The sequence below is a fragment of the Callospermophilus lateralis genome, chromosome 5 (genome assembly GCF_048772815.1).
Source record: "Callospermophilus lateralis isolate mCalLat2 chromosome 5, mCalLat2.hap1, whole genome shotgun sequence".
NCBI lineage: Eukaryota > Metazoa > Chordata > Mammalia > Rodentia > Sciuridae > Callospermophilus > Callospermophilus lateralis.
The window spans coordinates 146857167-146883696 of NC_135309.1; the positions used below are offsets into that span (position 1 = coordinate 146857167).

Consider the following 26530-nt stretch of genomic DNA (forward strand, 5'->3'; position numbering starts at 1 on the left):
GGAAAAAATTGTAAAATGACTAATAATTCATTTAATATTATATTTTTATAAAAAACATTATTTTTTAGTTGTAGATGGACACAATACCTTTATTTATTTATTTATATGTGGTGCTGAGGATCAATCCCAGGGCCTCACACATGCTACGCAAGTGCTCTACCACTGAGCTACAGCCCCAGCTCCTTTATAAAAACCATTTTCAAAAAAATTAGAAGAATGTAATTAATTCACAGGTTCTGCAAATCTCTTTAATGTTAACAGCTAAATTCCCTGCTTCTTCATTCATCCTGTAGCAATATGTTCTTTTGGTTGAAGTATATGACGAAAATCTGGCTTCACAGCATTGAGAAAGGAGGAATAACTAGCATTGGGATTCTTTTTTTTAATATTTATTTTTTAGTTATAGTTGGACACAATACCTTTATTTCACTTATTTATTTCTATATGGTGCTAAGGATCAAACCCAGGGCCTCGTGCTTGCAAGGCGAGCGCTCTACTGCTGAGCCACAACCCCAGCCCAGGATTCTTTGATACTACACCAACAATCAACAAGTGGCTAAAGGGTCCTAGTTTTTAGTTAAAACCGAGTATAGTTCTAGAAACTAGTGGGCCTCTGCACCTTGGTTTTTACAAGGTTAAGATAAGCCTTTGAGAACAGGATTCACATTCTCTTTCCACCTAAAGCATCCATTCCTATTTCCTTCCTCCAAGAATGTAGGTTATAGGGCAGAAGACAGGTCTCTAGTACTACATGAAACCTGGCTTATTTATAAGTTCAAGATCCATGTGAAGTGGCCAAACATTATACAAGTAATTTAAGGATATGTTTTATTTTGGGTTTTGTTTTTGTTTACTGATACTAGAGGTTGAACTTAGGGGCACTTTATCAGAGCTAATATCCCAGCCCTTTTTAAAAATATTTTTTAGTTGTTGACAAACCTTTCTTTTACTTATTTATATATGGTGCTGAGAATCAAGCCCAGTGCCTCGCACATGCCAGGAAATGTGCTACCGCTGAGCCCTAGCCCCAGCCCCAGCCCCAGCCCCTTTATTTTTAATTTTGAGACACAGTCTTACTAAGGCACAGGCTGCCCTTGACATTGTGATCCTCCTGACTCAGCCTCTTGAGTAGCTGGAGTTATAGGCATGTGCCACGATGCCTGGCAAGGATAAGTTCTAAAATAGTGTTCATTATTGAGTTTTTCAGGCGAGACTAGTGATTTTCTTCTCAATGAAAGAATTTTTCCTATTAAGTTCACCACAGAAAGTCATTTCTCAGAACACAGAATGTAGTAAAGGAAGAGGCATGATATATTTTTACTGAAAGTAGTTTATTATGCAAACATGGCTTGAAAGGTACTTATGTGTTTTTTGTTAATATTTTATTTCTTAGTTTTCGACAGACATAACATCTTTGTTTGTATGTGGTGCTGAGGATCGAACCCGGGCGGCGCGCATGCCAGATGGGCGCGCTACCGCTTGAGCCACATCCCCAGCCCTGGTACTTAAGTGTTTTTTTTTTTTTTTTTTTAAAGAGAGATGAGAGAGAGAGAGAGAGAGAGAATTTTTTAATGTTTATTTTTTTATTTTTCAGCGGACACAACATCATCGTTTGTATGTGGTGCTGAGGATCGAACCCGGGCCGCACGCATGCCAGGCGAGCACACTACCGCTTGAATGACATCCCCAGCCCTGGTACTTATGTGTTTTTAAATGATGCCTAAACATAAGCCAAATGCAAAGACTTAGCACATCTATTATAAACAGCCCTTATGAAGACAAAATTATTGAGAAATGTTTATTTTCCCTCTTGAAATGACTAATCCAGGAGATAATATGGCTATAGGTTGTAAATTCAGTTTGCTTCCTTCATTGTTCCTCTCCTAAACCCCCAAATCTTTCAGAAGCACTTTAATGAGTTGCTTGCTGGAGCTTGGAAACAGAATGATGTCCAGACTTTACAGGCCCATGGCCCAGCGGACGGACAGGCTCTTTTCCTCCACACTGGCCACCATATCTTCAATGGCATTCCAGTCAAGACTGCTGAGGATGCTGCCAGTGCTCTCAGACATGCTGTGCATGCCAGCCACCCCCAAATGAGGCTCAGGCTCTTCCTGTGACAAGTCCTGTAGAATTGAGAGGGAAGACAGTTGTGGTAGCAGAGTTGTCCCATCCTACAGAGCTGAAGGGAGTCAGGGCTATAGTTGTCCAGCACACCCAGACTGACAGTGAGCTGGTCGTCATCTGACACTTATTCTGGCACAAGATCTGAACAGTGAGCAGAATGGATTTTAATGCCTATGGTACAGTTATTTGTTCTCATGTTTGCTGTTTTGTAATGAAAAAGAAAATATAAACACTAGGAGAATTCTGAAAGAGAAATGCTGGAATACTAACCCACAAGGGTGGATGCCTTGAACGATTATCTCAAACTGACTTAAACAATCACTCAGTATCTCCACATCTCACGAAAAACAAACAATAGTAATAACAGTAACAAACCACGTAGGAACACAGCAACTATCAGACAAACCCAAGACTAGAATGGTGCTCACCTGCAAAAGGGAACCAGGAGTCTCATGAAGAATTCGGTGGATTTCAGGAGGTAACGTCCAGGGACTCGTCATGATCTCCTCTCTCTCGTATTCTATACGCACCTGCGTTGTCTGAGGTGCAAGCCCAGCACATCGATGTTTTTTTGTATGCTGCAGACATGGAGCATGAGAGCCTTTGGAGGGAGAAGGACAAAACATACGTTGGAACTGATTCATCAATTCAATTGTTATTTTATTGTGATTTTACTGTCAAAACCAAGACAGATAGATTTTACCTAACATTTGAGTCACATGATCTGGAGTGGGTTCACTGTATAGTTCCAACAATTCCTGTCAGTGTGTGTGATGGGCCACCTCTTTTGATTTGAAGTGTAATGGTAATCTTTACGACCAGAACTTCTAGGGAGGAGATCACAGGTAGAACTGGGAAGAACTCAGAATTCAGAACCCAGAGCCAGGTTTTGCTTGCCTCTGTGGACCCTGGGAGCAGCTTCCTACTTGCATGTGCTCTAGCTGTCGGTGCATAGTCTGCCTTTGGGCACAAGCCTTGGGGTGAGCATGGTGGCAACACATTATTCTCTTCCTCGTTACCACATATATCAATATTTGTGGAAACTTTCATCTCAGTGCCTAGGAGCAGCTTAGCAAATCCCTCGGGCATCAGGCTCTAGAGGAGCTTGTCTTGACAGCACATTCTACCCCTCATCAAGGTGGCCTCCAGAAGAAACACCCAAGACGTGGAAATAAACCCAAGCCGCCCAGAGGCAGCCATGTGGCTCCCTGAAGGGAGGAAAACGAGGTAAGGGAATGATGAATTTTGGGCCCACATGGCCTTTTATGGCTCTATATGTGCTTGAAGCCAAAACACCTCCAAGAAGTAAGCCCAGAAACAATGACAGCACACAATCTGTCATTTAGTGTGGGCTAAGCACTCTACGAACATTTAGTCCCTTACCAGAGAGACACGGGCTTGGTCTTCGGTTCCTCTTAACATCTACACTCTGCCCAGCTGATCTCTTCTAAGTTCCCTGGCTTTAAATATCACCTACATGCTGAAAATTCTCAAACCTAAACCTCCAGCCTCACAGAGTTTAAGACTGCTTTCTTGACATCTTCACTTAGATGGGCAATAAACATCTGAATCTTAATATGTCCAAGCAAAAATTAATTTTTACCTCCAAAATTCCATCCCAGTTAATGCTCAGGTTAAAGTCCCATCATCCCTCATCCTTTCTTAAATACCACACCTATTCCATTCAGTACATCTTAATCTAGTCTATGTTCAAAATATATCCTGAATCTAGTGAATTTCCCCCATTTTCTTTATTTTAACCCGAGTCTATACAACCTTTCGTTCCTTGTTTACTTCTGTTTTTCTTCTCCTGCAGGTTCTAAAACAGAAAATGTTACCTACATGCTTAATTTCCTCCAGTGGAGCCTCATGACTCTAAAACTCCTTGTTTTAGCCTGTAGTATTTCACCTCTCCCCCCAACCATACCTCTGGCCACTTTTCCACACAGATCTTCTCTGTCATGCCAACTTTGTTTCTGTTTGGTGGCACTGAACTTGCTGTTCTCTTTGTCTGTAATTGTTTTGCTTTATCTTTACAAGATTTATCTCCTTATCATCATGCAAGATCTGTAGTTCAACATCACTATCTCAAAGAGATCTTTACCAGGTCCAGCTAATATCAGCCCCACCTAAACAGCCATACTCTCCCTTCTGTGTCAAGGTGCACTTCATGACTAAAATGACGTCATGTGGTAGGAGCTCACTGGATGGTTGCTGAATTAATATTCTTCATGACAATCCTTGGGGAAAGTGTTATTATCTCCATATCACTTGCCTAAGATGTGGAAGATGACCTACCCGAGACCTGAGTTAATGCATTAACTTTCTATTCCTTAGTGTGCAGTAGTACACTACTGAGAGAGGCCTTTAATGATAATTTTCATATCTGTGAGAAATGAATGGTCGACTTATTTTGGTCCCTAAGGAGCAACTTGCCAAAAGCCTCTTCCTGGGATGGTGAAGGAAGGGAGTAGGTGGCAATTCAAAAAGACCTAGCGGTTTTCTTTGAACTAGTCCCCTGAGTCTGAAAGAGAAACTAAGTTAACATCACTTGACAGCACCTGTGATTGCCACTTTAACTTCCAGTGTGAGAGCTTGTGATCTAGTTGAAAACAGTTTGGCTTTTTTGCTAAAGTCTATTTTGGGATGCCACTGAAAGTTCCAAGTTAAGTATTTCAATAAATATCACTAAAGAATAAATATTGAAAAACTCAATGAAAGAAAAAAATCTAGGAGCAGACAATGGGAATGCATATGTGAACAAACACTGCAGTTTAAAAAAAAAGAGAGAGAGACTGAAGAAACCAACAAGTGGAGGTAGGGTGCTGAGGCTGTTCCTTCAGGTACTCAGGATATGGTCAGATGAGTGAAGGCCATGAACACCCACCCCACCCCGTCTCCGCTACAACTGATTTGGTATCTAGACCTCTACTCTTGTTTTGTTAAATAATTATTGCCATCTAGAAAGAATAACAACAGTTAAACCACTGCCGAGTCTGCTGAAATTAAGATTAACATTTTAAAATTAAGGCTAATATCCCTACATTTAGGATAAACTTTTACCTGCGGAGTCTCTATAGACCTTGAGAGACTAACACTGGCTTTCTCTCACCTTGCATTACCCATGGATGGCTCTGTGATTTCCTTCTCTTCAGATCATAATGAGTTTCTCTAGGATTTATTCGGGATATCAAATCTTTTTTTTTAATATTTATTTTTTAATTCTCAGCGGACACAACATCTTTGTTTGTATGTGGTGCTGAGGATTGAACCCAGGCCGCACGCATGCCAGGCGAGCGCGCTACCGCTTGAGCCACATCCCCAGCCCTGGGATATCAAATCTTGAGATGAAAATACAATATGAGAAAAATTCTGTGAAACTGAGGATGTGAACTTTCAAAGGGAGGGCATTCCTGCCCCCGGTGTGAATAGTAAAAGCTTTATTTATTTTTACAACAAATTGTATTGTGTATATTTAAAGTATGTAACACATGTATATACACAAACGTCTATATGGAGCTCTATACATATATGTGTGTGTACATATACACATATATGTGTGTATATACATGTGTGTATGTAAGATGGTTACTGTGGTGGAACAAATTAACATATCCATCTTGTCACATTCTCACCAGTTCTTCCCCCCCACCTCCTATGACTACAATCTATTCATTTAGCAAAAATCGTGAATGAAATGTACTACTATTAACTACAGTCCTCATTTTGTATACTGGGTCTTTGGACTTGTTCATCCTACATATCTGGTATTTTGTACCCTCTGACCTACACTGTCGCATTTCCTACCCGTCCTCAGAAACGACTATGTCTATATATATATATATAGTTTGACACCTTCCCTTTTCTTTTAGAGTTCACATGTGAGAACATGCAATGATTTTCTTTCTGTGTCTGGCCTATTTCACTTAGCATGTCCTCCAGGTCCATCCATGTGGAAAATGGCAGGATCTCTTCTTTTAAGGCTGATAATATTCCATCATGTGTATATATAGTAATCCCTTCTTATCTGCAGTATTTTGTTCTATAGTTTCAGCTACCCTCAGTCAACTATGGTCTTAAAATATTAAATGAAAAATTCCAGTACACAAGTTTTAAACTGTGTACTCTTCTGCATAGCATGATGAAATCTTGTGTAGTCTGTTCCATCCTGCTTGGGACGTGAATCATCCCTTTGTCCGCTGTATCATGCTGTGTATGCTAACCACCCAATAGTTTCTTCTTGTCAGATTGCCTGCCATAGTATTGCAGTGCTTGTGTTCAAGAAGCTCTTCATTTTACTTAATAATGATCCTAAAGTGCAACAATGATGATGACGGCAATTTGGATTATTAAAATAGTCAAGTGCTTCCTTTAAGTGAAAAGGTCAAGTTCTTGACATAAAAAGGGAATTTTAAAAACCCCATATGCTGACGTTGCTAATATATAGAGTAAGAATGAATCTTCTATGAAATTGTGAGAAAGAAAAAAGAAAAATTTGCTGGTTTAGCTGTCACACCACAAACTGCAAAGTGTATAGTCACAGTAAATGAGAAGCACCTGATTAAGATGGAAAAGGCATTAAACTTTATCATATGTATGTATGTATATGAAAAAAACAGTATGTATAAGATTTGGTTCTGTCTACAACTTCATGCCTTCATTGAGGGTCTTGAACTTTATCTACCTTAGATAAGAGGAGATGCATTCATTTCTTGATGAACACCTAATTTGTTTCCGGATCTTGGCTATTATGCATAATGCTGCAATGAATGTTGGGAGTGCAGAAATCTTTACGTGGTACTGATTTAATACTTGGTCATTGGGCAGTTCTATTTTCAATTTCTTTAGAAAATTCTATATTGATTCCATAATGATTGCACCAACCTACATTTCTACCTACAGCATACAAAGGCTCCAAAGACTTAGAGTAAATAATACTTATTCTAAAAACTCCTAGCTTTGATCCAGTTTTAAGTCCCCTGATATTTGTTTGCCATTGAGAGAATGATAGAAAAAGGAAGACCTTGTCTACTTTAAACATCACTGGGTTCAAAATTACCCTAAGACAAAGCAGAAACACCCTCAAAAAGGACTATGTACCATATAAATATAGCACCTCTGTTTTTTAAAAAACTATTAAAAGTATCAGTTTCACATGCTTATAAATATTTTAAAATATTCATATGCATATTCTTTTGTTATACTATAGATTGAACCCAGGGGTGCTCTACCACTGAGCTACATCTCCAAAATTTTTAATTTTTATTTCCTAATTTTGTGACAGGATCTTGCTAAGTTGCCCCGATTGGCCTCAAATTTGGGATCCTCCTGCCTCAATCTCCCAAACTGCTGGAATTACAGATGTGTACCACTGCACCTGGCTCATAGTGATTTGATTTGCATTTCCTCGATGATTGAGCTTGGTGAGAAAAGCAACATGTTTACAGTTGTAGCCAAGGAGGGCATGGAGATTAGCACAGCTAAAAAGAAACAAGAGCATTTTGCACCAAGATAACAGGAAAGATGCTTTGTGGGCTCCTCAGGACCTCTCCCATCAGACCCCACACATCACACTGCATAACATAATATCACAGGCTCAATAGTGTAAAAATAAACTCACCTCAAAGTCAGTGCAGTGCCTCATGCCAGAATGCCCAGTTAACTGGGAGGTTGAGGCAGGAGGATTGCAAGTTTGAGGTCAACTTGACAACTTAGTGAGACCTTGTCTCAAAATTGAGGACAGACAGCATGTGGCAGGTTGAGTCCCTGCAAGTAGCCTCTGACAGACTGATGAATAATGAAGCTGTTACTGTGAAGCCAGAGCTGCAAAGGGACCGCAGGAAGTTGTGTTGCCAGAAATGTGAAATGCCTTGCAAGGGAAGATGCAGGCAGGGAGCACAGCAAGTCCGAGACAGTGGGTTGCAACCAGCGATACTCATTTGCAACTTACTTCATGCCATTGTGTGCCCTGCATGCCAGACATGGAGCTTTAAGATTTAATGTTTGCCTTGATGGGTTTGTTTTGCTTTGCTCTGAATCTTCCTTATTATTTTACTATTCGCTCATCAAGAATGGAAATGTTCCTATAGTGTGCTGTTTTTAAGTCCTTTGAATATACATCAAGGAGAGGGATAGCTGGGTCGAATGGTGGTTCCATTCCCTGTTTTCCAAGGAATCTCCATATTTCTTTCCATATTGGTTGCACCAATTTGCAGTCCCACCAGCAGTGTATGAGTGTGCCTTTTTCCCTACATCTTCGCTAATACTTATTGTTGTTTGTCTTCATAATAGCTGCCATTCTGACTGGAGGGAGATGATTTGTATGTCTCTAATTGCTAGTGATGATGAACAAAATTTTTTCATGTGTTCGTTGATTGATTGTATATCATCTTCTGAGAAGTGTCTGTTCAGGTCCTTGGCCCATTTGTTGATTGGGTTATTTGGTTTTTTGGTGCTTAGCTTTTTTGAGTTCTTTATATAACCTAGTGATTAGTGCTCTATCTGATGTGTGAAGGGTAAAAATCTGCTCCAAGGATGTAGGCTCTGTATTCACCTCACAGATTGTTTCTTTTGCTGAGAAGAAACTTTTTAGTTTGATTTCATCCCATTTATTGATTCTTGATTTTAATTCTTGTGCCAAAGGAGTCTTATTAAGGAAGTTGGGGCCTAATCCCACATGATGAAGATTAGGGCCTACTTTTTCTTCTATTAGATGTAGGGTCTCTGATTGTATTCTTAAGTCCTTGATCCATTTTGAGTTGAGTTTTGTGCAAGGTGAGAGATAGGGGTTTAATTTCATTTTGTTGCATATGGATTTCCATTTTTCCCAGCACCATTTGTTGAAGATGCTATTTTTTCTCCAGTGCATGTTTTTGGCACCTTGTCTAATATAAGATAATTGTAGTTTTGTGGGTTAGTCTCTGTGTCTTCTATTCTGTACCATTGATCTACCAGCCTGTTTTGGTGCCAATACCATGCTGTTTTTGTTACTATTGCTCTGCAGTACAGTTTAAGATCTGGTATAGCGATGCCACCTGCTTCACTCTTCCTGCTAAGGATTGCTTTATCTATTCTGGGTCTCTTATTTTTCCAGATGAATTTCATGATTCCTTTTTCTACTCACATGAGGAATGTCATTGGAATTTTGATCGGAATTGCATTAAATCTGTATAGAGCTTTTGGAAGTATGGTCATAATATTAATTCTGCCTATCCACGAGCAAGGTAGATCTTTTTATCTTCTAAGGTCTTCTTTGACTTTTTTTCTTTAGAGTTCTGTAATTTTCATCATATAGATCTTTCACCTCTTTCATTAAGTTGATTCCCAAGTTTTTTTTTTTTTTTTTTTTTGAGTCTATTGAAAATGGGGTAGTTTTCCTTATTTCCCTTTCTGAGGATTTGTCACTGATATACAGACATGCTTTTGATTTATGGGATTTATGGGTATTGGTTTTAAATCCTGCTACTTTGCTGAATTCATTTATTAATTCTAGAAGTTTTCTGGTGGAATTTTTAGGGTCTTTTAGGCATACTACAGGGACACAGACTCATCAATGTTTATAGCAGCACAATTCACAATAGCTAAATTGTGGAACCAACCTAGATGCCCTTCGATAGATGAATGGATTTAAAAAAAAAAAACCTGGCATATATACACAATGGAATATTACTCAGCAATAAAAGAGAATAAAATCATGGCATTTGCAGGCAAATGGATGGGGTTGGAGAAGATAATGCTAAGTGAAGTTAGCCAATCCCCAAAAGCCAAATGCTGAATATTTTCTTTGATATAAGGAGGACGATTCATAGTGGGATAGGGAGAGGGATCATGGGAGAAATAGACGAACTCTAGATAGGGCAGAGGGGTGGGAGGGGAAAGGAGGGGGCATGGGGTAATTAATGATGGTGGAATGTGATGATCATTATTATCCAAAGAACATGTATGAAAACATGAATTGGTGTGAATATACCATGTATACAACCAGAGATATGAAAAATTGTGCTCTATATATGTAATAAGAATTGTGATGCATTTCGCTGTTATATATAAATTTAAAAAGGAAAAAAATGAACAATAACAAAAAAAGAAAGGAAATGTTTACCCCATGCCATTGTATTTTGGAAATATATAACTTGCTTTTTATTTTTTTTAAACTTTTAACGTATTTTTATTGGTGCTGTACAATTATACATAATGGTGAGCTTTATTGTTATATGTTCATACATGCACATGATATAACAGTATAATTTGACTAACATCATTCCCCAGAATTTCCCCTTTCTTATACAGATCTATCTTTGATTTTCATGAGATCCCACTATCATCTTTTTTATTTTTCCTCTTTCACATATGAACGAAAATATGACCCTTGACTTTCTGAGTTTGACTTTTTATTGAACATAATGTCTTCAAGTTTCATCAATTCTTCTGCAAATGACACAATTTCATCCTTCCTTATGGCTAAATAAAACTCCATTGTGTATATATATACTATATTAACTTTTTTTCTCTTTTTTTCCTTCTTCTGCTTTTTATTTTTATGGGATTTCTCAGCTCAGTTTGCCTTAAAATCTCACGAAACTATGGACTTGGACGTTTAAAATGCATTTTAACTTAGTTTTGTTTTTTTGTTTTTCTTTTTTTGAGAAAGGGTCTTGCTGTGTTAGCCAGGCTTGTCTCAAACTCCTGAGCTCAAAAATTCCCCCCACCTCAGCCACCCAAGTGCTGGAATCACAGGTACGTACCACCACATGTGGCTTGGACTTAGACTTCTGAAAAATGCTGGAGCTATTCAGAATTTGGGGACTCTAGGAAGATAAAGTGAGTGCATTTTGCATTGTGAGGTGGACATGAGCCTCTGGGGCCAGGGATGGAAGGACACAGTTTGAGTCTTTACTGGCTCCTGACCCTGTGGCACCAGTAGGAGGCGGTGGAGTCTTAGGTGATGGGGCCTAAAAGGAGAAAGCAAGGAAGTCCGGTCATTGGAACATCATGGAGAAATGGGGACCTGGTCCCTCCTTCTCTTTCACTCCTAGCTTCCAAGAGGCATACAGCTCCCCCTGCCCCAGGTGCTTCGGCCATGAATGACTGCCTCAGAATAGGCCCAAAGCAACGGGGACAAACAACTGTGAACTGAAATCTCTGAACTGTAAGCCAAAATAAAATTTTCCTTCTTATAAGTTGAGTATCTCAGATATTTTCACAGTGGTAGAAAGAAAAGACTAACACAGGGTCCAATTTCTTTTGAGTGTGGAAATCTTGTTTTCCAAGTATTATTTCCCAAAGAGACCATCCTTTCCACATTGTATCTCTCTGGTTCCCTTGTTGAAAATTAGTTTGCCATATATGTTTGGATGTATTTATGAATTTTCTCTTCTCTTTCACTGGTCTGTGTGTCTGCTTTTATGTCACTACCATTCTGTTTTGATTACTATAGTTTTCTAATATAATTTTATTTATTTTGTGGTGCTGAGGATTGAACCCAGGCCTTCATACATGCTCAGCAAGTGTTCTGTACCCAAGCTACACACTCAGCCCACAATGTAATGTATTTTTAAATCAGGAATGTGAGGCTTCCCATTTTGGTTTTTGCCCAGAATTGCTTTGGCTACTTTGAGAATTTTTGTAGTTCCATACAAATTTTACAATTATATTTTCATTTCTGATAGGGATTTTCATTGAATCTAGATATTGCTTTTGATAGGGACTGTATTGAATCTATATTTTGCGTTAGGTACTATGGACATTTTTACAACATTGCTTAATCTATAAGCCTGAAATATCTAGACTTTTATTTTTATCTTTTATAATTTCTTTCATCAATATTTTATAGTTTTCAGTGTACAGGTCTTTCATCTCCTTGGTTAGATTCATTCTTTAAGAGTTTTTTTAATGCTATCGAAAGCAAAACTTATTTGTGGTCCTGGGGATCCAACCCAGGGCCTCATTCATGCATGGCAGGCACTACCACTGAGCTACATCCTCAGCCTCTGAAATTGTTTCCTTGGTTCATTTTTTGGCTAGTCATTGTTTGTATATGGGGATGCAGTGAATTTCTGTATGCTGATTTTATATCCTAAAACTACTCAGTTCATTTGTTAGACCCAAGTTTTTATTTAGGGGAGTCTTAGAGGTTTTCTACATATAGAATTATGTATACTTCTTCCTTTCTGATTTGGCTTAATAGAAGAGTTGAAAACATGTTCTTACTTTTACCAGATCTTAGAGGAAAAGCTTTCAGTTTCTCCACATTGATTATCATGCTAACCTAACCTTATAATAGCTTTCATTAAATTGAGGATATTTTCTTGTATTCCTAGAATGTAAACAAGTTTTTATCAAAAAAAGATGTTGAATTTTTCAAATGTTTTTCCTGTGTCAGCTGACAGGATCACATCTTTCAATCTGCTAATATGACATATCACATTACTTGATCTGTGTATGCTAAAACAGCCTTGCATGCAGGGATAAATCCATCTTGATAGAGATGTATAATTTTTTTGGTGTATTGTTGAATTTTGTCTACTAATATTTTATTGACAAATGTTGCATGAATGTTTATGAGTGGTATTGGCCTGTAGCTCCTTGGTGCTTCCTTTGTCTGGCTTAGGCATCAAAGTGATGCTGGCTTCACAAATGTGTCAGGAAGTATTTTCTCTAGATCTATTCTTGGAAGAGTTTATTACGTATTAATATTAATTCTTCTTTGAAAGTTTGACAGAATTCAACTGTAATGCCATCTAGTTTTAGATTTTTCTGTGTTAGAAGGTTTCAAATTACTACTTCTATCTTTTGGCTTGTTATTGGTTATTTCAGGCTTCCTATTTATTTCTTCCTGACTCAATTTTTGTTTTTTGGTTTTTTATACCAGGGATTGAACTCAACGAGCACTTGACAGCTAAGCCACATCCCCAGCCTATTTTGTATTTTATTTAGAGACAGGGTGTCACTGAGTTGTTTAGCATCTGGCTTTTACTGAGGCTGACTTTGAAACTTTGATCCTCCTGTATCAGACTCTAGAGCTGCTGGGATTACAGGTGTGCGCACCACTGTGCCTAGCCCTGACTCAACTTTGATAGGTTGCATTTTTCTAGAAATTTATCCATTTTCCTCTGTTATCAAATTTATTGCTGTAAAATTGTTCACAATAGTTTTTCATGATCCTTTTTATTTGAGGTGTCACATTTCCAGTTTTGTTCCTTACCTTACATATTTGAGTCTTTTCTTAGTCCAGCTAAAAGTCTGTCAATTCTGTTTTTTCAAAACCAGCTTAGTTTTATTGTTTTCCCATGTTGTTTTTTTTAATTCTCTATCTCTATTCTGATATTTATTATTTCCTTCCTTCTGATAAACTTGAGTTTGTTTCTCTTTTTCTCACTCCTTGAGGTGTAATGTTAGGTTACTTAATTGGGATCTTTCATATTTTTTAATGTAGGCATTTATTGCAATAAAATTTTCCATTAGAACTGCTTTTGCTGCATTCTATAGATTTTAGTATATTGTGTTTCCATTTTCTTTTGAAGATACTGTTAATTTTTCTTTTGATTTCTTCTTTGATCCATAGTTATTCAGGAGCATTTTAATTTCTACATATTTATGAATTTTCCAAAATTCTTCCTATTTTTTGATATTTAGCTTCATTCTAGTGTGGTAAAGACAAATCCTCTGAGAAGGAAATGAGGAAAACTTACCCCATTCACAATAACCGCAAAAACAAAACAAAACAAAACAAAACAAACTTGGGAATAAACTTAACGAAAGAGGTGAAAGATCTATACGACGAAAACTACAGAACCCTAAAGAGAGAAATCAAAGAAGGCCTTAGAAGATGGAAAGATCTACCTTGCTCTTGGATAGGCAGAATTAATATTATCAAAATTACCATACCTCCAAAAGCACTATATAAATTTAATGCAATTCCAATCAAAATTCCAATGATATTCCTCATAGAAATAAAAAAAAGCAATCATGAGGGGCTGGGGATGTGGCTCAAGCGGTAGCGCGCTCGCCTGGCATGCGTGCGGTCCAGGTTCAATCCTCAGCACTACATACAAAGATGTTGTGTCCGCCGAAAACTAAAAAATAAATATTAAAAAATTAAAAAAAAAAAGCAATCATGAAATTCATCTGGAAAAATAAGAGATCCAGAATAGCTAAAGCGATCCTTAGCAGGAAGAGTGAAGCAGGTGGCATCACTATACCAGATCTTAAACTATACTACAGAGCAATAGTAACAAAAACAGCATGGTATTGGCACCAAAACAGACTGGTAGACCAATGGTACAGAATAGAGGACACAGAGACTAACCCACAAAACTACAATTATCTTATATTAGACAAAGGTGCCAAAAACATGAACTGGAGAAAAGATAGCATCTTCAACAAATGGTGCTGGGAAAACTGAAAATCCATATGTAACAAAATGAAATTAACCCTTATCTCTCACCATGCACAAAACTTAACTCAAAATGGATCAAGGACCTAGGAATCTGCATCTAACAGAAGAAAAAGTAGGGCCTAATCTTCATCATATAGGATTATGCCCCAACTTCCTTAATAAGACTCCTATAGCGCAAGAATTAAAATCAAGAATCAATAAATGGGATGAAATCAAACTAAAAAGTTTTCTCTCAGCAAAAGAAACAATCTGTGAGGTGAATACAGAGCCTACATTTTGGGAGCAAATTTTGACCCCTCACACATCACATAGAGGACTAATCACTAGGGTATATAAAGAACTCAAAAAGCTAAGCGCCAAAAATAAACCAAATAACCCAATCAACAAATGGGCCAAGGACCTGAACCGACACTTCTCAGAAGAAGATATACAATCAATCAACAAATATATGAAAGAATGCTCATCATCTCTAGCAATAAGAGAAATGTAAATCAAAACTACTCAAAGATATCATCTCACTCCAGTCGGAATGGCAGCTATTATGAAGACAAACAACAACAAGTGTTGGTGAGGATGTGGGGTGGGACTGCAAAGTGGTGCAGCCAATATGGAAAGCAGTATGGAGATTCCTTGGAAATCTGGGAATGGAACCACCATTTGACCCAGCTATCCCTCTCCTTGGTGTATACCCAAAGAACTTAAAAACAGCATACTACAGGGACACAGCCACATCAAGATTTATTGCAGCACAATTCACAATAGCTAAACCTTGGAGCCAACCTAGATGCCCTTCAGTGGATGAATGGGTAAAAATAATGTGGCACATATACACAATGGAATTTTACTCAGCAATAAAAGAGAATAAAATCATGGCATTTTCAGGTAAATGGATGGAGCTGGAGAATATCATGCTAAGTGAAGTTAGCCAATCCCTAAAAAACAAATGTCGAATGTTTTCTCCATATGAGGAGGCTGACTCATAGTGGGGAAGGGAGGGGGAGCATGAGAGAATTAGATGAATTCTAGTTAGGGAAGAGGGGTGAGAGGGAAAGGGAAGGGGTAGGGGATTATCAAAGATGGTGGAATGTGATGGACATCATTATCCAAAGTATATGTATGAAGACACGAATTGGGTATCAACCTACTTTACATACAAACAGAGATATGAAAAATTATGGTATACATGTGTAATAAGAACTGTAATGCAAAAAAAAGTACATGTATAAAAATATAAATTGGCGTAAACATACTTTATATACAAAGATATGAAAAATTTTACTCTATATGTGTAATAAGAATTGTAATGCATTCCGCTGTCGTGTATTTAAAAAATAAAATAAAACATGCTATGAGTTGAGGATGTCTCAATGGAAAAGCAATTGCTCAGCATGTACAAAGCCCTGGGTTCAAATCCCAGCACTTCCCCCACTAAAAACCAAAACAAAACAAAAATGAAACTCTTGATTTTAATTTGTCAAGACTTTTTTTGTGGCCTACAATATAGTCCATGTATCTTGGAGAATGTTCCATGTGCACTAGAGAAGAATGTATATTCTGCTGTTGTTGAATGGAAGGTTCTGTATGTATTTGGTCCATTTTATCTAAAGTGCTATCAATTTCTGCTGATATGCATTAGTATTGGCTTAATGTATCTGGGTTCTCCAATGTTATATGCATATATATTTATAACTGTTATGTCCTCTTGATGAGTCCTTTATCGTTAAGTAATGACCTTTGTTTTTTGTGATAGTTTCTGACTTAAAGAGAAATGTAATTTGATCTACATATAGTTACCCTTTGATCTACATATAGTTACCTTTTCTCTCTTTTGTACCATTTGCATAGAGTGTCTTCTTCCGTTCCTTCACTTTCGGTCTATAAGTGTCAGTAAAAGCTTTCTAAGGTGAAGAAACCCAATAGCGGAAATCAAGCCAGCAAATACACTCTTTCTCTAATGAAGAGTGGGAAATGACACTCACTTTCTTTGAACAAATTGCCAAACAATACCTGAAAAATCTAAAACCGAATGATAAACCTAAACCCATTACCTCTTCCACTCCTAAAAATAAAACCTTACTCCCTAGTGGCACATATCTATAATCACAGCTATTTAGACGGCCAAGCAGGAGTATTGCAAATTCAAGGCCAGCAAGACTTAGTGAGATCCTATAAGGATCGGGGAATGTAGCATAGTCGGACACTTGCCTCAGACACACAAGGTACTGAGTTCAGTCTCCAGCATTGCAAAGCACAAACAAACAAACTAAAAATCTTGTTTTTCTTGCCGTATTTGTGTCAATTAGTGGACCACAGCACTCAAGCCAGAAACCCAGAGTTATACTCATTTTTTTTCTCTCAGAGGTAGGCTACCGCTGGACAATGATCAAATACCTCATGCACTTCTATCTCTGAAGCTTTCATAAAAATACAATATAAACAGGGCACAGTTGCACACTCCTGTAATCAAAGATACCTGGGAGGCTGAGGCAACAGGATCACAAGTTTGAGGCCAGTCTTGGCAACTTAGATCCTGTCTCAAATTTTTAAAAAATAAGAAAGGTTGAAGATGTACCTTACTGGTACTAGATTCAATCCCTAGTAACACACACACACAGACACACACACACACACACACAAATTTACATATAATTTCTACTGCTTTTAAGGACAACATTGGGGACATTTTATCTGATGTACTAAACATTGTTAGATATTTGCTTAGAAAATAATTAAAAAATTACCGACGGGCTGGGGATGTAGCTCAGTTAGTAGAGTGCTTGCTCGCATGTACAGGCCCTGGGTTCAATCCCTAGCACACACACACAAAAAGATTACGGAGTACTCTAAACTAGAAAATATTCTATAAAAGATTAAAATAAGAAACTGAAAGAAAAAACATCTAGCCTGGGATTATAAAATTAAAAGCACAGGAAATTAGGCTACTAGGATTCAAAGTGATCCTAATAACTAAAAAGCTTAGGTTTTAATGCATTCATGTGGAAATAATGGAAAAAGAACCAAATAGAACATTGAGAAAATATAGCCATTCACATTAAGAACTTGATGAATGAGTTGAACATCAGATTGGAAATAGCTGAAGAGAAATGTAGTAAACTGGAAGATCTGCAATGAAAAGAGGTATCCCAGAGAAAAAGGCAGTTCTTTTCTTTAAATGTGGATAACTACAGACCTCATTAGATTAGTGTGGGGATTAAGTGAGATCATGTACATAAGGTGTTAACAAATTGGCAGAGTAAGCACTCTTTTTTCTTTTTTTTTAATTTACGGGCACTCAACCACTAGAGCCACATACCCCCATCACAATTTTGTATTTTATTTGGAGACAGGGTCTCACTGAGTTGCTAAGTGCCTCATCTTTGCTGAAGCTAGCTTTGAAAACTGTTAACTACTACTATTTTTACTGTCCTAAGGAGGTCCCTGGACTTCTCTTTGCCTCATTGTGCTCGGCTGTAGGATTGGGATAGCAGTACCCTGCCTATCTACCACAGTTCTTATGTACATTCTATTAGAGCCTGTATTTTGTAGGTGAGAAAAGTGAGACTTATATAAATGGAATTGCAACTCTGTCCATCGTTACCAAGTAAGCAGTGAATTAAAATAAACTTTCCAAAGCCTTATCTCTGAAACACATCCTCCTGTAACTATACCCTTCAACCTGAAATCTACATTTGAAATTTCTAAGTCTGATTTGTGATTATTTAAAATTTACTATTAAATTTAAGAACGTTCTATTCTTTATTCCTTACCTGTTGGGAAGGTAACTGGAGAGTGCACAGCCTTTCTTAGTGCCTCTTTGGCTCCACCAGCTCTTTTCTCTATGGGGAAATTGGCAGCTCCTATGAAATCAGACACAATTTTTGTAGTTCCATAAGAATATATGATTTTTCAACATCATAGTCTTAAGTTCTTTGAGGATAGAAACCTTCTGGAAGTTGATTCTGTTCAACAAGCCTTTCTTATATTGGTTGATCAATACTGGTTGATCCAGGGGCTGGGGACGTGGCTCAAGCGGTAGCGCGCTCGCCTGGCATGCATGCGGCCCAGGTTCGATCCTCAGCACCACATACAAAGATGTTGTGTCCGCCGAAAACTAAAAAATAAATATTAAAATTCTCTCTCTCTCTAAAGAAAAAAAAATGTTTTTTAAAAAAATATTGGTTGATCTGAACCAAGAAAGCAAAGTAAAGGTATGTCAAGCGTTGGGTTGTGGCTCAGTGGTAGACACCTGCCTAGTACGTGTGAGGCACTGGATTCAATCCTCAGTACCACATAAACATAAATAAATAAAGTTATTGTGTCTATCTACAACTAAAAAAATCATATATACATATATATGTGTATATATGTATATATGTATATATGAATGAGAGTTATTTTAAAAAAAAGTAAGACAAAGGAAGAGGGGAAACTAAACTTTGGGACTTGATATCCAAGAGCACAACTATGGTAATTTTTCAAATGGCAAATGTGTTTCAATAACATCTCTAGCAACTGGAAAATCCAGGAGCACAATAGCCTATTAGTAGTAAACACTCAGATAAAATGTCAAGTTAAGGGGCTGGGGTTGTGGCACAGTGGTAGAGTGCTTGCCTAGCAAGTGCAAGGTCCTGTGTTCAATCCACAGCACAACATAAAAATAAATAAATAAAACAAAGGTATTGTGTCTAACCGCAACTAAAAAATAAATATTTAAATAAGTGTCAAGTTAAAATTTAGCAAGAAAATAATTAAGGTTTCTTAAACTCAAAGATTAATAGTAACCATTTGCCAAACATTACTTATAATACTCAATGACTCTCAAGTAGGTTTCTTTCATTCATTCATTCATTCATAGATGGGGCTGGCTTTGAACTCCCGGACTGAAGTGATCCTCCTGCCCCAGTCTCCCACACACTGGAACTACAGGCATACAACATGCCATCAAATGACATAGGTTTGAAAACAATTTTTTTTTCATGTTACTAGAGATTGAACCCAGGGGAGCTTTACCACTGAGCCATATCCTCAGCTCTTTTCATTTTTTATTTTAAGACAGGGTCTCGCTAAGTTGCCATGTCAAGTTGGTGAAAATGGTCTCAATATTTTGATCCCCCTGCCTCAGCCTCCCAAATTGCTGAGACTACAATTGGTGTGCACCATGACATCTGGTTAAATGAGGTAGGTTTCAAAAAGAGCATCTGAGGATATAAAATAGGCAGCAGAACTGGGAAATGAATCTAGGTCTTGATTCTAAAACCTAGAACTTCATTAAAGTGACAGTTAAGCTGGGATAATAGCTGACACTGTATAAATGTTATGGTACCATCTATTAATATCCTTGAACATAATTTATTTACATTTAGCTATTTGTAGGTCAATCAAAGCTAAACAGCCATTTTTCATTAAGCCAATTATCCATGTATTTCCTTTGTTCCATGTAAGGGGTAGTACAAAGAGGAGGAAGAGAGTGTTACTACACTCTAGCATGGTTCACAACATTTTATAAGAAACTACAGCGTAAGACTTATTGTACCTCTTCCAGAGGGGCATAAACATGTTATTAAGGATTCAGAGACAGAAAAATAACTATTTTAGCCACCATTTACCACTAATCTTCAAAGCAAACATGCAAGTTAAATATTAGCTTCAATTCAGAAATGATAATGCAGAATTTAAACAGAATATATCAGATTGGAAGAACTAAACAAAAGTAAGGATGCTTTTAAGACACAGAAGTGAGACACTATGAGTGTGAAAGTATAAGGGAGAATTTCAAATAAGGAATGCGAGTTCAAAAGCATAGCAGGTGGCTGGAAATGAACACAGATTATATGAGGAAAGGAGACAGGAACACTTGGAAGATGGCCTGAGGCCAGGAAGGGTCTATACATATCTCTGAGCTTGTAGCAGATCACCTCACATGGTATATTCAGCAAGAGCAGGTGGACCAAAAATTGGCTGAGGCCACACTACACAGTCAAGAGTGCAAGGTGGGAGCTGAGGATATAGCTCAGTTGGCAGAGTGCTTGCCTTGCGTGCACAAGGCCCTGGGTTCAATCCCCAGCACCATCAAAAAAAAAAAAAAAAAAAAAGTGCAAGGTAATAATGAAGAATTTTCATGGGGCAGATATGAGAGGAAGACACGTTTCCATGTATTCCAAGACTTCCCTCAGATATTAAAAAATCATAGTAACTATAGAAAACATTCCACTGCTGTTGTGTATTTAAAAAAAATAAAATCAATGACAGATAAAAAAAATAATAATGATAAATAAAGGCTGGGATGTATAAAAAAAAAAAAAAAGAAGAAGTGTCTGTTTCAGGACTAAGATTGTGGCTCAGCAGTAGAGCGCTCGATTAGCTCATGCAAGGCCCTGGGTTCAATCCACAGCACCACATAAAAATAAATAAATAAAATAAATGTATTGTGTCCAACTACAAAATAAATATTTTTAAAAAGTGTCTGTTTCATTCATTTCCTCATTTATTAATTGGCGTGTGTGTGTGTGTGTGTGTGTGTGTGTGTGTGTGTTAACTTCTTTGAGTTCTTTACATATTTTGGATATTAATCCTGTGTCAAAAGGATAGCTAGCAAAGATTTTTCTCCCATCCTGTGGGTTCTCTCTTCACATTCTTGTTTCCTTTGCTATGCAGAAGCTTTTTAATTTGATGTCTTCCCATTTATTAACTCTTGGTATTATTTCCTTTAGAAATCCTATTGAGAAAGTCATTGCCTGTGCCTACATGTTGGAATGTTGACCTTATGTTTCTTCAAGGATTTTTGTGATTGATTTTTGTGTGAAGAAGGTCATTGGTATTTTGATGTGGATTATACTGAATCTGTACATTGTTTTTGGTAGTATAGCCATTTTAACAATGTTAATTCTGCCTATCCATGAATATGGGAGGCCTTTTCATCATTTTTTGTCTTCCTCATTTTCATTCTTCAATGTTTTATAGTTTTTATTGCCCAGACCTTTCACCTCCTTGTGAAAGGAGATTTATTCTTCAGTATTTTTTTCTTTTTCTTTTTTGAATGGTATTATTTTCCTGATTTCTTTCTCAGCAGATTAATTATCGGTATAATGAAAATCTAATGATTTTTGGGTCTTTTCACATTTTTTATTGGAGTCTTATAGTTGTACATAATGATGGGGAAAAGCTATTGATTTTTGTAGGCTGATTTTCTAATCTGCTACTTTATTAAATTTGTTTATTAACTCTAATAGTCTACTAATGAATGGGGCTTTTTGAACTTCTAAATACACAATCATATCATGTGCAAACAGTGATAATTTGACTTCTTCCTTTCCTATTTTTAATCCCTTATTTCCTTCTCTTGCCTACTGCTCTGGCTAGAACTTCTACTACTATATTAAATAAGAGTGGTGGGAGTAGACATCCACACATCCTTGTCTTGTTCTGGATTTTAAAGGAAATGCTTTCAGTTTTTCCCCATTCACTCTGATGTTGGCTTTGGACTTGTTATATATAGCCTTGGTGATATTGAAGTAGATTCCTTCTATCTCCACTTTCTTCAGTGTTTTTATCGTGAATGCATGCTGAATTTTGTCAAAAGCTTCCTCTGCATCTACTGAGATGACTTAAGTCCTTAATTCTATTTTGTGATGAATTACATTTATTGATTTGTGTATGTTAAACCATGCTTACATCCCTGGAAAGGAACCAACTTGGCAATGTTGAATACAATTTGCTAATATTTTATTAAGATTTTTGCATCTAGGGGCTGTGGCTCTGGCTCAGTGGTAGAGCGCTTGCCTCAAATGTGTGAGGCACTGGGTTCAATTCTCAGCACCATATATAAATAAATGAATAAAATAAAGGTCCATCAACAACTAAACAAATATTTTTTAAAAAGATTTTTGCATCTATGTTTATCAGGGATATCAGTTTATAGTTTCCTTTCCTTGATGTGTTCTTATTGGTTTGAGTATGAGTTTGACACTGGCTTCATATAATGAATTTGGAACTGTTCCATCCCTTTCTATTTCATGAAATAATTTGAGAAGCACTGCCTATCCATGAATATGGGAGGTCTTTTCATCATCTTGATGTTAGTTTTTTTTTTAATATTTATTTTTTAGTTGTAGCTGGACACAACAACTTCATTTTATTTATTTATTTTTATGTAGTGCTGAGTATCAAACCGAGGGCTTCGCTCGCACGTGCTAGGCAAGTGCTCTACCGTTGAGCCATAACTCAAGCCCTTGATGTTAGTTTTTATTTAACTGTCTGGTAGAATTCAGCTGAGAATACATCTGGTCCTGGGTTTTTCTTTGTTGAAAAGCTTTTTTTTTTTTTTTTTTTTTAATATTTATTTTTTAGTATTTGGTGGACACAACATCTTTTTGTCTGTATGTGGTTCTGAGGATCGAACCCGAGCCGCACGCACGCCAGGCGGGCGCGCTACCGCTTGAGCCACATCCCCAGCCCTGTTGAAAAGCTTTTTATTACTGCTTCTATCACATTGCAAGTTACTGGTTGATTTAGATTTTCTATGTTCTCTTGATTCAATTTTGGCAGGTCTCGTGTGTAGAAATGTATTAAGTCTTTCAATTTACTGGAGTGTAAATTTTCAAAGTATTCCCTTAGTGATCTTTGGATATCTGTGATGTCTGGTGGTTTCTACTTTTTAATTTCTAATTTTATTAATTTGGGTCTTCTCTATTTTTCTTTTGGTTATTTTGGCTAAGGGCTTATCAATCTTGTTTATCTCTTCAAAGAACCAACTCTCCATTTCATTGATCCTTTGAATGTTTTTATTGTTAATTTCACTGATTTTTACTTTGATCTTAATTATTTCCTTCTTTCTACTGTCTTTGGAATTGGTTTGTTCTTTTTCACGAACCTTAAGATATACCACTCGGTTATTTATGATCTTTCTGATTTTCCTATGTAGCCACTCATATTTGTAAACTGATTTCTTAGAACTGCCTTCATAGTGTCCAGAGGTTCTGGTATATTGCATAACTATTATTACTTCATAAGAACTTTTATATATGTGTAATAAGAATTGTAATGCATTCCACTGCTGTCGTGTATTTAAAAAAAATAAAATCAATAAAAGATTAAAAAAAAAGAATTTTTAAATTTCTTCCCTGGTATGAAATAAAATTAAAAAACAGAGGTGGGCTGGGGATGTGGCTCAAGCGGTAGCACGCGTGCCTGGCATGCGTGCGGCCCAGGTTTGATCCTCAGCACCACATACAAACAAAGATATTGTGTCCACCGAAAAACTAAAAAAATAAATAAAAATTCTCTCTCTCTCTCTCTCTCTCTTTAAATAAAAAAAAAAAAAAAAAGAGGGACAGTGTTTTCTATCTTGAAATTTTAGTTTAAAACGAACAGTGTGTTTTCTTACTATAATTCAATCAAAAGCAAGAGATACCAGGCACAGTGGAACATACCTTTAATTCAACTCACTCAAGAGGCTAAGGCAAGAGGATCACAAATTTGAGGCCTGCCTCAGCAACTTAATGAGACCTTGTCTCAAAATAAAAAGGGGTAGGGATGTAGCTCAGTAGCAAAGCACCCCCGGTTTAATACCAACTTACCCTCCTCCAAAAAAAAAGCAGGAGTTAACCAAAGATTTTTATCAAAAGGATTAGAATTTGTGGTATTTCAATTTTCTGAGAGGAGGCAGCATATAGAGAGGTAGTTTCTAAGTGTATAAACCCTAGACCCAGTTTGGGATTAAATACTGGCTCTACTACTTCCTTGCTTGTTATTTAAGCTTCCTCTACTTTGGTTTTCTCATCTTTAAAATGGGAACATAATAGTACCTATGTCACAGGGTTGTAATTACAGCATGAAAAGAACCTGGAATATAATTTAGTTATTAAACATTTTCAGTTGTATACATTTGTACCATATGTTAACTATCAGCATATCCTTTTAATATGTAATCATTCTACAAATAAGTATGTTTTACTTCAGGAATCAAAACCCAATTCAAATATGGTAAAATTAACTAAGGAAAGGTTAGCAATGAATAACAGGTATATCTTCAAATATGGGAAAGGATGCCCAAAGGTAAAAATATATTATTTCAATGTGAACTTCTTTTCATTCCTCGTCTAAGACATGGCCATTCTATAACTACCAAAGCTTGAGTTGAATAAATGTCTACTTTAGTCAGAAATACAAATAAAAAAGACTCCCAAATAAACTACCTCTAATCCACTAACTGTTCAAATTATATTATGAAAAGGCCACTAGTTAAAAAAGATTTTTAGGGCCTTCTCATTTCAAAGCAACAGAACAAAATCCTGGTACAGCTAAGTCTTCATCCCTTGCATTCTGTTGATATCAGCATTCTTTGTTACTAAGATTTATAGCTTTTACTGATGAAAACACAACTGTGGAAACAAGAAGAAAAAATAGGTCCAAATTACACAAAATTAAAAGAGCTTTAAGTCTTACCACATCGCCAATGTGAATCTTGAGATGGTTCAAGTGTTTGCCCTTTATGGGTATGACTTGATTTTGAAATACATTTGACTTTTCCAGGTTGATTTATCAGAAAATTATGCCCATGGTGATACTCTCTACAACAGAAATTACACAATAACTATTATCCCTAATATCTCATATATGTGACAAATTTTAATATCTCAAAAATCCCAAATTATAGCCCAGATTAATACATACACTTGACACTCCTTTTTTTTGTACCTCAGTGTTTATTTTAAGATTAAAAAAAAATTAGTTGTAGATGGACACAATACCTTAATTTTTATGTGGTGCTGAGGATTGAACCAAATGCTTCACACTTGCTAAGCAAGCACTCTACCACTGAGCTACAACCCCAGACCCTCAGGATTACATGATGGACTCTCAAGAAATTATTTGTTTTATGTCATACCTCAAACCTTGTTCATTTGTTTCAAAGAGATTATTTTTAGTTCTCTCTCTACCCATTTTAAATTCTCCATATATTTACCAGTTACTTAGTATTTGATCCCCTACTTTATTCTAGAAAAGACACAAGGGGAATATTTGGCATTTTAAATAAACTCCAAAATACAAATGCAAATGATCTGATTATGTTTGGGTCTGTGTTGGTAGTACTTTCTGTAGGCTCTTATTAATGTTCATAATTCTCATTACGTAATTTGTCAAAGGTGGTATCTTTTTACTACCAGATGATTTATTGCTATAAGTAACTAAACAAAAAAGAGAAGAGATAGGCTGTTGTTTCAGTCAAGACAGTTGGCATTCTCTCTCCAAGGTCTGCCAGATGTGTCTACTCAAAGGCTTAACAATTCTTTCTGAACAGTATAAACATGAGACCCAGCATACCTGGGTAACAACTGGGCCAATTATACACTGATTAAAATAGCACATAATGAGGGCACCCAACCAGGCAGGATGCCCTAGAAGTAACATGTATTCATAGGATGTGTTGAATACAAAACTTTAAAAAAATTTTCTTTTACATTAATACTAACACAGAACACTTTTAAACATTCTTCAAGAATAGGTGCACAAAGAATTACCTCTTTATTTCCGAATTCCCAGCACCTAGGACTGTTTTGAGCAAAGCCAGGAGGCTGAGCACCTCCCCTTCCCAATGATGTCACTTTTTTTTGCCAGAGCAGCAAGGTCTAGCTGGAGAAGAGAACCCACAGGGCTCCAGGGGGTGGTTAAAAGTCACCAGGCAGCTGCTGCGCAAAGCAGTAGGGGACGGACGCTGCCCTGGCAGGGTGGGAAGGGAACAGCAACTTTGGTTGGACCCAGGGATCCATGGATTTAACCCCAATGTGCCCTGGTGGTCCTGTGGGATTGTCCTAGGCACTGGATGGTCCAGACCATCCCTGAGGAAGAGTGGTGTAGCCAGGGCTGGGTCTCCAACCCTGGGGTCTAAAGGAAGTAACCTCACCCAGCATGATAACACAGGGTCATTCCACTGCCTTCCAATCAGATGTGCAGAAACCAACACTGTCAGAGACTGGTCCTGGGAGAGCCTGGTGAGTTCACAAGGAA

The 26530-nt window shown here is 37.1% G+C and overlaps 1 protein-coding gene across 1 annotated transcript in view; it reads right to left on the bottom strand.

Moving 5' to 3' along the window:
• Positions 1-1362: 1362 nt before the first annotated feature.
• The window catches only part of Cplane1 (ciliogenesis and planar polarity effector complex subunit 1), a 133526-nt gene continuing 108358 nt past the window's right edge, over positions 1363-26530 (bottom strand). Inside the window, exons 54-57 of the mRNA XM_076857385.2 lie at positions 24968-25092; positions 18292-18381; positions 2556-2728; positions 1363-2126 (exon numbers count right to left, since the gene is read on the bottom strand). Of these exons, the coding sequence (XP_076713500.2) occupies positions 1959-2126; positions 2556-2728; positions 18292-18381; positions 24968-25092 (556 nt within the window). The 3' untranslated portion in view covers positions 1363-1958. The remainder of the gene's footprint in view (positions 2127-2555; positions 2729-18291; positions 18382-24967; positions 25093-26530) is intronic.